Source organism: Triticum dicoccoides, chromosome 5A (genome assembly GCF_002162155.2).
Source record: "Triticum dicoccoides isolate Atlit2015 ecotype Zavitan chromosome 5A, WEW_v2.0, whole genome shotgun sequence".
NCBI classification, from domain to species: Eukaryota; Viridiplantae; Streptophyta; class Magnoliopsida; order Poales; family Poaceae; genus Triticum; species Triticum dicoccoides.
Genome location: NC_041388.1, coordinates 684,225,039 through 684,237,958, shown reverse-complemented (window position 1 = coordinate 684,237,958; position 12,920 = coordinate 684,225,039). Strand labels below are relative to the sequence as shown.

General features: G+C 48.3%; 1 protein-coding gene across 1 annotated transcript; it reads left to right on the top strand.

The window, feature by feature from the left end:
* Positions 1 to 1,500: 1,500 nt before the first annotated feature.
* LOC119304133 (sugar transport protein MST1-like) lies at positions 1,501 to 3,524 on the top strand. The gene is made up of 2 exons (XM_037581296.1): positions 1,501 to 1,763; positions 1,848 to 3,524. The coding sequence occupies exons 1-2, from the start codon at positions 1,622 to 1,624 to the stop codon at positions 3,251 to 3,253; spliced, it is 1,548 nt and encodes a 515-aa protein (XP_037437193.1). The 5' UTR covers positions 1,501 to 1,621; the 3' UTR covers positions 3,254 to 3,524.
* Positions 3,525 to 12,920: the final 9,396 nt, after the last annotated feature.

Genomic DNA, 12,920 nt, shown 5'->3' with positions numbered 1-12,920 from the left:
TGGAACCATGCATGATGAAATACATAGAGTCTGTTTGGTTAGAGACTAATGTGGCCAAGCCAAAGTGTGGCTGAAAAATTGAACGCCAAACTTTGACAAAAGTTGACAAAAAAATTGTTTCTATGACAAGTGGGATATAGGGACAATTAAGTGTGGCAAGCCAAAGTGTGGCAAAAATCAAACACATGCCAATTAAACTTTGGCTGCCAAACTTTGGCTTGGCAAACTGTGTCTGCGAACCAAACAGCCCCATACTCCATGCACATAGTCCAAACTACTATTCCTGTGTGAACTTTTTAGATCACTGCTTAGAAAGCAGTGATCTGAAAAGTCTTATAAAAGTTTATAGAGGGAGTCTTCTCTAAGCAAATGAATCATGTATACTCCCTCCGTAAGCTAATATAAAAGCATTTAGATTACTATTTTAGTTATCTAAACACTTTTATATTAGTTTACAGAGGGAGTACTAATCATCTTTATTAGTTCCCTAGTTGACCTGGTGGCATGGCTAACCACTTCACAGCTGGTTTGTTCGATCTGGGTTACAAAATGCCTCGTGGTTGTGACAAGAGTTTTAAATTTAAATGATTTTGTATCTGCGCCAACCCTATGGTACTTCCGTACTATGCGGTACTTGCCGTTGCAAGACCCGTCAAACAATACGACTTCTATGCAGCGGAAGTTAGGTTTCTTATTTTTAGTGAAGATTCAAGGATAGTGATAGGAATCGGGCTTAGTATCACATTTACAGCTAAGTCTAGGTTGGGACTAACTCACCTAATCTTGAGTCAGCTAGCCTAACCATGGTGAGATATGGTTGTTGTACCTTGTCATGCAGTAAGACTAGTCATAGTGCGAGTAACTTAGGTAGTAACATAGCGTACTTCAAGAAAATTCATACAGTATGTGACACGTAGTTAATAAGAAGAGAGGTGTTTAGAGTAACATAATATGTCGGTGTAACATAACGCTTCCTGAAAAGGGATGAGTCTACAAGCTAATAAATGAACTCATCTATGGCACTACTATTATGTTACTTTGTACTATGGAGGTAATAACTTAGACTAGTGTCATATGCATGACACTAGTATAAGTTACTCCCCATTATGACCAGCCTAAGGACCCTCTCATTGCTCCACCTTGGACTATTATAGCAGTATATCATAATATTACGTAAAAATCTAATGTGATACCCTATTTAACGAGAAAAGATAGAGTTGCCATAGTATTTTCTTCATTTTTATTTACTCTGCATGTCCATAGTATTTCCTTTGTTTTTATTTACTCCGCATGTTAGCTTTGGTCAAAGTCAAATTTTATAAACTTTGACAAAGTTTATAAACAAAAATATTAACATATACAATAACAAATCAATATCATTAGATTTATTATTAAATATACTTTCACATCATATAGATACAAGAGGATATACACCGGGGTGCCCAAAGTTGACCAATCTATAAATACAAGAGGATGCCGGCCCCTTCCTCGGTACCGTTGCTGCCAGTCAGCTCTCCCTCTCGATAACTTGACCAGTGACACTACAATACTCCACTGGTAGCACGAGAAACCTTTGCAGGGCGTCCACTCCACACACACACACAACAGGCGAGGGAACGCGATGGCCGTAGGTGCCGTTGGCGTCGAGGCTGGCCATGGTTCCCCTTTGGCTTACGGCGGCGAGCTCACGTTCACCGTGGTCATGACCTGCCTTGTGGCGGCCTCCGGCGGCCTCATCTTCGGCTACGACATCGGCATCTCAGGTCAGATTCACCCACAGCTTACTATGATCTTGCGCGGTGTGCTCGTCTCGTTTCTGATTGCTTGCTAACTGCTGTGAAATCCAGGCGGCGTCTCGCAGATGAAGCCCTTCTTGCAGACCTTCTTCCCCAAGGTGCTCAGGCGGATGGCGGACGCGAAGCGGAGCCAGTACTGCATCTTCGACAGCCACGCGCTGACCTCCTTCACCTCGTCCCTCTACATCGCGGGGCTCGTGTCGTCCTTCGCCGCTGGCCGCGTCACCAGGTCGCTGGGCCGGCGTGGCGTGATGCTGCTGGGCGGGGCTCTCTTCTTCGCGGGCGGCGCCATGACCGGCGCCGCGATGAACCTCGCCATGCTCATCGTCGGCCGCATGCTGCTCGGCTTCGGCGTCGGGTTCACCAACCAGGCCACCCCGCTGTACCTCGCCGAGATGGCCCCCGCGCGGTGGCGCGGCTCCCTCGGCGTCGCCTTCCAGTTCTTCCTCGCCCTCGGGATCCTCATCGCCAACCTCGTCAACTACGGCACCGCGCGCCTCGAGTGGGGCTGGAGGCTCTCCCTCGGCCTCGCCGGCGCGCCGGCCATCGTCATCTTCGTCGGCGCTCTCTTCCTCACCGACACGCCCAGCAGCTTCATCATGCGCGGGAAGGCCGACCTCGCCCGGTCGGCGCTCCTCCGGGTGCGCGGGGCCAGCGCGAACGTGGACGCCGAGCTCAAGGACATCACGCGCGCCGTGGAGGCCGCGCAGAGCAGCGAGGAAGGCGCGTTCCGGAAGCTGTTCGCCGATCGGCAGTACCGCCCGCACCTGACCTTCTCCGTCGTGGTGCCGTTCTGCCACCAGCTGAGCGGCATGATGGTCCTGACCTTCTTCTCGCCGCTGGTGTTCCGCATCGCCGGCTTCGGGAGCAACGCGGCGCTGATGGGCGCGGTCATCCTCGCCGCCGTCAAGTTCGGCTCGCTCATCCTCTCCACGCTGGTGATCGACCGGTACGGCCGTAAGGTGCTCGTCATGGTGGGCGCGGTGATCATGGTCGTGTGCCAGGTCGCGAACGCGTGGATCATGGGAGCGCAAGCCGCCAACGGCCACATACCGCGGGCTTACGGGGTGGCGCTGCTGGTGCTCACCTGCGTGCAGGGCGCCGGGTTCGGCATGTCGTGGGCGCCGCTCATCTGGATCATCCCCGGCGAGATCTTCCCGATGGAGATACGGTCGGCGGGGCAGTCGGTGAGCGTGTCGACCACGCTGGGGCTCACCTTCCTGCAGACGCAGACCTTCCTCGCCCTGCTGTGCCGGCTCAAGTACGCCACGTTCGCCTACTACGCAGCCTGGGTGGTGGCTCTCACGGCCTTCGTCTTGGTCTTCCTGCCGGAGACCAAGGGCGTACCCCTCGAGTCCATGGGCTCCGTCTGGGAGCGCCACTGGTACTGGAAGAGGTTCGTCGGCGACGGCCACGGCCGGCGCAAACCAGCTTCATCTCCGTCTGCGTCAACATGAGCTATCTGTTCGTTTGTCCGTTCAACGACAACCTTGGTGTGCCGTGTACGCATGCTCAGTTAAAATTTTATTTAGGAGAGTGGCATTCTTCTTCTTCTTGCTTGGACTTGGAGTATCTTGTGTATTGACTTGCGGATGAATTTGCGATGTTGCTATCATGGGTACTGAATGTTTTTTTTCTTTTGACAGCTTGGATAATGGGTATGCTATTAATCGTCAGTCTATATATGTATACATGTTCTTGTGTAATGAAACGTGCTGATTACCGGAATATCTTCAACATGAGTACCTGCTGGTCAACAAATTGTAATCGACTCGACGCAAAAAAGGAAAAATATGGGCGTTCGTATATATGTTCATAATGAGCTGAAATGATTGTCTTTTCTATCGCCGATGACACACAAAGTCATATTTTACAATCGCTCTGTTGTCTTACAACATTATTGTGATATCCCATTAGAAGGTTTTTAATGTTCCAGGAGAAAGGTTTATTGTGATGTCCCATTGTGTGTTATCATTGTTGTGATGACACATAAGTTTTTCCATTATTGTGACTCACTTTTAGAAGGATTTTTCTTCTTCTTCCCTGAGACTACTCACAATGGAAGTAACATAGGTAGTAACATCACACATATCTAGATAAAATAGATGATGTAGCAAGTAATAAATGAAGAAAGAGAGACATGTGGTAACATAGCTAGTTACTACTAGTATGAGTAACATCACACATGTCAATGCAAGATAGGTCTATAGCCTAATAAATGAAGTCTTGCATGTTACCACATGGGCATGTTACTACTCTATGTTACTATCCATTGTGGCTAGTCTGATGGAATGTCAGTCTATCTCTTTTAGTAACAGACGATGCATTTTATGGCAATATGACTCTAGAGGGGGGGGGGCATTCGCTCTGTTTGTTCCTCGCAGGGTCCAAATCTTTCTGTGGCTTCTATCTCATAAACAAGCCTATGACTAGAGACAAATTTGTACAAAAGAAACTTGAATATACCTTTGGATTGTGTACTTTGCAATGAGCAAGAAATTGTTTCTCATCTGCTCTTTGATTGTGCAGTTTCTAAAAAAATTTGGAAATAGTTGTCTAGCTTCTTTGGAATAACCTTAGGATATGATTTTCCTTTCGTTGCCAGATTTTGGCCTGCTAACAACAACCACGTGTGCATAATTTTAAGTGCGTTTGCATCTTATGGTGTACTTGGAAAACTAGAAATGCACACATATTTAATAATGCAATTTGGTCTGATATTAAGCTGGTGTGGTGGTTAATCCTAGTCTCTAAAAAAAGGAGGATCCTACACAAGGAGAAGCATCTCAGAAAAAAGATTCAATCTCTGAGATGATCTCTTCATGGAATAGAAACTCCACATCGTCTCTCCTTGGGGTAACTGACCCTGACCTTGGCACTGGTTCTCTCAATAGTGCCCTCCTCTCTAGCATGTCCTTAGTTGATCCAGTCAATAACCACCGGGTGAGGGGAGTGGGCAGATGCTTTGGCATCCCCTACCTCGAGCCCAAAGAGACCAAAGCCTTCCATGCTTAGCCCCTGCAATCCTCTCGAGCTAACCAACTTGTCCCTATAGTCCCCGCTGAAGAAATCCAAGATCACCTTTTGTCGGTGTCAAAACCGGCAGACCTGGGTAAGGGGGCCGAGCTATTAGATCGAATCGATGGGTAAAAGAGAAAGAACACACAACATTTACCCAGGTTCAGGCCCCTCTATGGAGGTAAAACCCTACGTCATGCTCTTGCTTATATTACAGATGTATCGAAGTACAGAGTTGATCCTCGTCGGGTGTTGGTTTGCACTATCGGGATAGGAGATCACTGGTTTGATTGCTGGACCTTTTTCATTCAAGTTTAGAGTTATCATTTATGTTGTTAGGCCAAATTGGTATAGAAAATATTTATTCTCGTATAGTGCACTAAATGTCATCAAGCCTGGTGGTTAATCGCCAATTGGGTTGCACCCTTTTCATTCGTGTTCAAGAAAATTACTTTACGCTGTTAATCTAAAGAATACTATATAACCTATTAATCCCACTTCAACAACAAATGTCATCGGTTGTTTCAGTAAGGCGCGCTCCAAAATATTGGACAGTTTTTCCTCTTAATACGGTTTGTGTTGTTTCTAACCTACCATGATTATTTTTGTGCAAGATTTTTCTCTTGCAAAAAGAGCAGGCCCCACATGCTGTCCCCACCGTCTGATCACTGATAGCGGGCTCCATGCCTGCTGGCACGTCTCGTCAACACCAAGGATGTATAAAAACCAATTTTGCATCGCATTTACACGGCAAAGTCAAGTTTTTGCATCACTTCAATGTACACCGCAAATTTATAGACCATTCATGTCAAGTTCTAGTATCACTGCACAAGTGGTGTAATTGACTCCTTTTCCGAGTTGTTTGTAGGACTTGTATTTTAAGACGAGAGCGGTGTTAAACAAATATTCTGGTGGACTGCTCGACACCTCAAGGGGGTGCGGCTATCTCATTATATATAAGTACCAAAGGGTACAATATACAAGGTGTATACACAAGTCTACGTACATATACAGTCTAACACCCTCCCTCAATCTTAACTGTGACCCGAAGTACAAACTAAGTTAAGATTGCGCCTACAACCTACAAACTGTGGTTGAGGAAGAGGCTTCGTGAAGATGTCAGCAAGTTGATCCTTTGATGAGATGAACTTGATGCTAAGTAGCTTCTGTGCAACTCGTTCTCGAACAAAGTGATAGTCAACCTCAATATGTTTCGTCCGAGCATGAAACACAGGATTAGATGACAAGTATGTAGCACCAATGTTGTCACACCAAAGTACTGGAGGATGAGCTGAAGATACTCTCAACTCACGCAACAAGGACTGGATCCAAATGATCTCAGCTGTCGCATCAGCCACTGCTTTGTACTCAGCTTCCGTGCTGCTGCGAGACACCGTAGCCTGCTTGCGAGCATTCCAAGCAACCAAGTTAGAACCAAGAAACACTGCATACCCCCCCGTGGATCGCCGGTCATCAGGACTACCAGCCCAGTCTGCATCGAAGAAGGCTGAGATCTCAGAAGATGGCGCAGGTTGGAGGAGCAAACCATGAGAAGCAGTGAGACAGACATAATGCAGGATACGCTTCACAGCTGACCAATGAGAAGTCCTGGGTGCATGGAGAAACTGACAGACACGGTTGACTGCATAAGAGACATCTGGTCTGGTGATAGTAAGATACTGCAGACCTCCAACAAGACTGCGGTACTCAGTGGCGTCATCAGGTGAAAGAGGATCTCCGTCAAGAGCAGACAACCGATCAGTGGCAGACATCGGAGTACTGGAAGGTTTACACTTCAACATACCAGCACGACGTAACAGGTCAAGAGCATACTTCTTCTGAGAAAGAGTTAAACCAGCAGAAGACCGTGAAACCTCCAAGCCAAGGAAGAAGTGTAGAGCACCAAGGTCCTTGACAGCAAAATCACCACTCAAAGCAGCAACAAGACGATCGGCAGCAGCATCTGAGGAACTGATGAGGATGATATCATCAACATATACCAGCAAGTACATCGTAACCTCAGGTCGCTGAAGCAGAAACAGTGATGTGTCAGCAGTGGAGGGGATGAAACCAAGCGCCCGCAGAACAGATCCAAGACGTGCGTGCCATGCACGGGGAGCCTGTTTGAGTCCATATAGCGCCTTGACAAGACGACGGAGATGGTGAGGACGGTCAGGATCCACAAACCCTGGGGGCTGCCGCATATAAATCTCCTCCTCCAAAACTCCATGCAAGAAAGCATTCTGCACATCAAGTTGACGAAGGAACCATCCTCGAGTAACAGCAAGGGACAACAGCAAACGAATAGTAGTGGGCTTGATAACCGGACTGAATGTGTCTGCATAATCAAGACCATACCTCTGTTTGAAACCCTTAGCAACGAGCCTCGCTTTGTAGCGTTCAATGGAGCCATCAGCATGCCTCTTGACTTTAAACACCCATTTGGAATCAATAATGTTGATCCCAGATACTGGAGGAACAAGCTGCCATGTATCATTCTGCAATAACGCCTGAAACTCCTGTTCCATCGCGCACGCCAGTGAGGAATGCTCAGGGCAGCCTGAAAATGACGAGGCTCAGCAGTAGGATCCTCCACAGCATGAGCCATACAAGCAGCAAGCCACGCGACAGTCCCATCGGTACGGATCTTTGGCTGGAACACTCCTGTCTGGCTGCGTGTGCGGGCTCGAGGAGCAGCAGCAGGTGGCGGCAACACCGGACTAGACTCGGGTGGCGACAGAGGAGAGGCCGAGCCACCCGAGCCTGGTGATGTAGGAGAGCCGGGCGGCGTGGAGCCCGCGCCTGAGCTCACACCGGAGCCAGGCGGCGTTGGGGCCAGCGAGACCGGCCCATATGGAGCCAGACCCAGCCCCCGTGCAGAAGCGCCTGATCCAGGCGAGTAGGCAGCCGGCTCGGGGGAGGCCTGCCCCGAGGCAGCGGCCGGCTCAGGAGATGCCCGCGCCGAGACAGCGGCCGGCTCGGGGGAAGCCCGCGAGGGGGGGGGAGCGACGCCCGGGTGGTGGCCGCGGGTGCAGCCCCGACGGGTAGGTGGGCGCCACCCGGTATGCATGCCCCATGCAGAGGACCGACGTCCAGGTCCAGGGTTGCCGGCGGCGGCTGTTCCTCAAGGAGCTCAAGACGAGCACCACGTCCAACACCTGCAGCATGATTAGGAAGCAACGCAGGAGCATATGCAACATCTACAAATTGACCAGGCGAAGGTGTGATAGAGGAAACGTCCGGTGGAGGAGTGGTAGAGTTGTTCGGAAGTGCACGAAAAGGGAATACATTCTCATCAAACACGACGTCACGAGAGATGTAAACGCGATTGGTGGGAATATGAAGGCATTTGTACCCTTTGTGAAGGGAACTATAGCCAAGAAAAACACACTTTTTCGACCGAAACTCTAGCTTATGTTTGTTATACGGACGCAGATGTGGCCAACAAGCACACCCAAAAACTTTAAGAAAGGTGTAGTCTGGAAGTTCATTGAGCAAGAGTTCAAGTGGAGTTTTCATATTCAGTAGTCGTGAGGGCAGCCTATTTATCAAAAAACAGGCAGTGGAAAAAGCATCACTCCAGAACCTAAAAGGAACGGAGGCATGAGCTAATAAAGTAATGCCAGTTTCTACAAGATGACGATGCTTACGTTCAGCAGCCCCATTCTGCTGATGTGTATGAGGACAAGACACACGATGTGTGATCCCAAGTTTGTTAAAGAACAAGTTGAGATGATGATATTCACCCCCCCCCAGTCGGTTTGAACATGAATAATTTTCTGACTAAGGAGACGCTCAACGTGTGCTTGAAATTGTAGAAAAACATCAAACACATCAGACTTTTTTTAATAAGATAAAGCCAAGTAAACCGACTGTAAGCATCAATGAAACTGACATAATAATTGTGTCCACTAACGGACGTTTGGGCATGACCCCAGACATCGGAAAAAACAAGCTCAAGAGGATGTTTCACAACACGACTAGACTCTGAAAACGGAAGTTGGTGACTCTTGCCCTGCTGACAGGCATCACAAATAGTTTCAGCAGTTTTATTTGACACAACTGGTAGCTCATGGCGATGTAACACATGACGAGCTATAGGAGCAGCAGGATGACCAAGGCGCGCATGCCAATGTGTAGGAGACACACGAACACCACTGAGGCCTTGTGGAGAAAACTGCATAGGAGGTGCGGTGGGTGCGTCAAGTGCGTACAGGCCACCGCGAAGACGACCGCTAAGCAGAACGGCCCTCGTGTCCCGATCCTTGATAAAGAACCGAAAAGGGTGAAACTCAGCAAGGACATTATTATCACGAGTAAGTTGTGGAACAGATAACAAACTACGTGAGGCAGTGGGAATACGAAGAACATTAGAAAGATGCAGTTTTCGTGAATTGTGTGCAAGAAGTGATGCCTGACCAACATGAGAGATGCGCATACCTGCTCCATTAGCGGTGCGCACCTGATCATGGCCACGATACGGCTCCTGAGTGGAGAGCTTGCCCATGTCGTTGGTGAGGTGGTTCGTAGCACCCGTGTCCATGTACCATGTAGGATCAATGGAGTAAGACGGAGTGCGGCCATGGTCAGGACCCGTCACGGCGGCCGCGGCTTGCTTTTCATTCCCTTTGCCATTGTTGCCGAGGCCTAGGAAGTCTTACTTGTAACGACGATGGCAGCGAGACGCAACGTGGCGCTCGATGCCACAGAGCTGACAGGCCTGCGGAGCTCCGCAGAAGAGCAACATGCCACCGGCCGGTTACCACCCGTGATGTTCGGAGCATTGCCCCGCGAGGCCGGCTGTGAAGATGGCGCCGGTCTACCCCCTGAAGATGACACCCGGGGGGTTTTGCCACGAGTGGCCGCATTGGCGGAGGCGAAACCAGGGATGGCGCGGCGCGCCTTGATGCGCTGTTCACGACCGAGTAGGCGTGCATAGAGCTCCCGAGGTGGGAGCGGATCATCACGGCCATGAACGTTCTCAACGAGGTTGTCATAGTCATCATCAAGCCCGTTGAGCACGAAGGTGGTGAACTCCTCATCCTGCAGTGGCTGGCCAACGGAGGCCAACGTGTCAGCGAGACCCCGCATCTTGTTGAAGTAGTCCGTGATGCTGAGGTCACCAAGCTTAGTCTCGCCCGGCTCAGTGCGTATAGAGTGAGCACGCGCCTGAGACTGAGAGGCGAAGCTGGTGTGAAGGGCCGCCCACGCCTCTCGGGACGTAGCGGCGAAGATGACCAGCGACGAGACACTCGGGGTGAGCGAGGACTGGATGGCGGAGAGGATGGCCTGATCCTGGGCCACCCAGGTGTGATAGACCGGGTGATGAGGAGGCGGACACGGGATGGATCCGTCAACATAGCCTTCCAGGTAGCGGCTCCGCAGAAGAGGCATCACCTGAGCACGCCAGGACAAGTAGTTGTCCGGCGTGAGTTTCACCGGCAACAGGTGCGAGAAGTAGAACGGCGCCGGCATCGCAGTCAGATCGGTAGGAGCGTGCGGCGGCGCATAGTGGCCCAGCGAGGGCGCCGCCCCGGAAGGCGCCGAGTAGGGCGGGTAGTGCCCTGGGGATGCACCCAAAGCCCCGTACAGCGAGGCAGCCGCAACCCCATGTGACGCCGCGCCGGGTTGAGGCAGCGCCGAGTAGGGCAGGGGCGACGCCGGGTAGTGATGCGTCGGGGGCGCGGCGTAGGGTGGCGGCGGGGCGCCGTATCCGACCGGCGGCTGGCCGTAGTAGGACGGCGGCAGCGACGGCGGCGCCCCGTAGCCTGGAGGCGGGGCGGCGTAGGGTTCCGGCGGCGGCGGCGCCCCGTAACCTGGTGGCAGGGCAATGGAGGAGCCCTGCGGCGGCGGAGCCCCGTAGGGCGGAGCCAGATGGGACGATGACGGTGGCGGCCCGCCATGGACAGGGGCAGGGGCGCTGCCCGTGGAAGGGTCCACCCCGGCGGCTTGGGAGATCGGCGCGCCTGGAGATGACGAAGACGCAGAGGCACCGTAGGCCATCGCGAGGGGCCGCGAGGCAAGGAACGGTGAGGCAAGGGCCAGCGCCGGGTCAGCGGCGGGAGCAACGACAGTGGTCGGTGCGGCAGCGGCGGCGGCGGCGGCGGTGGCGGCGGCGGAAGCGGATGACATCGTAACCTAATTTGATACCATGTTAAACAAATATTCTGGTGGACTGCTCGACACCTCAAGGGGGTGCGGCTATCTCATTATATATAAGTACCAAAGGATACAATATACAAGGTGTATACACAAGTCTACGTACATATACAGTCTAACAAGCGGTTCTCGTTCCACGCCGTGAAGAATATGGTGGTCGCGAAAGGGAAACGGATACTGCCTTGACGGCAAGCAGCTGGCACTCACGTCGTCGCTGCACGTTGCCTGGCTTGGCTGGTGCCGTCCGTCGCTCGTGGTCGTGGCCAGCCCAGCTGCATGGCGCAAAGTGTTTTTTACCGGAGGCGGGAGCTACCGGTGATCTTTCCACCAATGAGGTGCTGCCACATCTAAAGTTGTGGGACCATGTATATGTGTATATGAAAGTATTTATTGCAAAAAGTCTCTTGTATTTGTGATTTAAGTCTAGTCAATGTTAGAATGATGCAGTACCTTTTAACAGGAACGGTACACATGCATGCATGCAGAATCTCTCCTCTCTCTCACACACAAATCCATCCATTTTATCTTTGTTTAAAATTTCAGATGGACAATATCTCTCACACTAATTTTCTATTATTGAAATATTTTATATATTCAAATCCCTGAACATGTGATTTGTAGAACAAGATCAATTTTGAATATATTTAAACTAGTTTAAGTTTTTCTATTTCAATCGTATCAAAATTTAAATTTCACTTATTTCAAATTTACTTATTCAAAATAATTGGAATCGATTTTGAAACTAGTGAAATATTTTTTGAAATAAGTGAAATCAGTTTTCTGAAACTAGTTTGTTCAAACATGTCAAACTGATTATTTCAAAACATTTTGGTAATGAATGGAATAAGTTTAATGAAATGAGTGAAGTCAGTTCTTTTGAAATGAATGGAATAAGTTTTATATTGAAACGATTGAAACCACTTTTCTAAATATAGTTTTCTTTGTGAGTTTCATATTTCAGCTTATGAAACTGTTTCTTTACTCCATTATGTATTTTTCTGAAACTAATGAAATCTATCTCTTGTAATGAGTGTAATCAGTTTTTTGAAACAAGTGAAATATAGTATTTCAATGGAGCGACTGTAATGGGTTTTCTTAAATGAGTGAAATGAGTTATTTGAAAAAGTGAAATATGTCTTTTTGGTGTGAAACGACTTTTTCAATGTGTGAAACTGACATTTCTGCTAAGCGAAATATGTTTCAATATTTGTTTCGAAATATGTTTTCTCAACTGAGAGAAGTATGTTTTCACATCTGAGTGAAATCATTTTCTTCTTTGAGTGAAATATGTTTCTTCAGATGAGTGAAATTGGTTTTTTAAACATAAAGAAATTAGTTTTTTTAATGATTGAAATCAACTTTCTGAAATTAGTGAAACTAGTATTTTGAAACGACTAAAATTTGTGTTTTCTAATGCGTGAAAATATGTTCTCTCAACTGAGTGAGATATGTTTTCTCAACCGAGTGAAATTATTTTTTCTTAAATGCGTAAAAATAATTAATTTCAGAAAAGGTGAAATATGTTTTCTCAATTGAGTGAAATATGTTTTCTCAAACAAGTAAAATATGTGTCTTAAAATAAGTGAAACCAATGTTTACAAAAGGTGAAATTATTATTTTGAAATTTGCAAAACAGGAGCAAACACTTTTATGAAATAGGAAAACAATCTTATTTTATGAAAGTGATGCCAAAGAAAATTGAAATATATAAATTAAAATTAGTTCAAATATATCCAACATTGATCTTATTCTAGTGGTCTTGTCAACACGATTTCAAATATATAAAAAGTTTCAAAAATAGACATTCACTTTAAAATATATCAATCATTCGAAATATATGGCCAAAATAAAGTGATGTCATTTATATGGGAAGAGAGAATCATGCATGTCCGGTCGGTCTCTTCATTCCAACTCTCTCTCTCTCTCTCTCTCTCTCTCTCTCTCTCT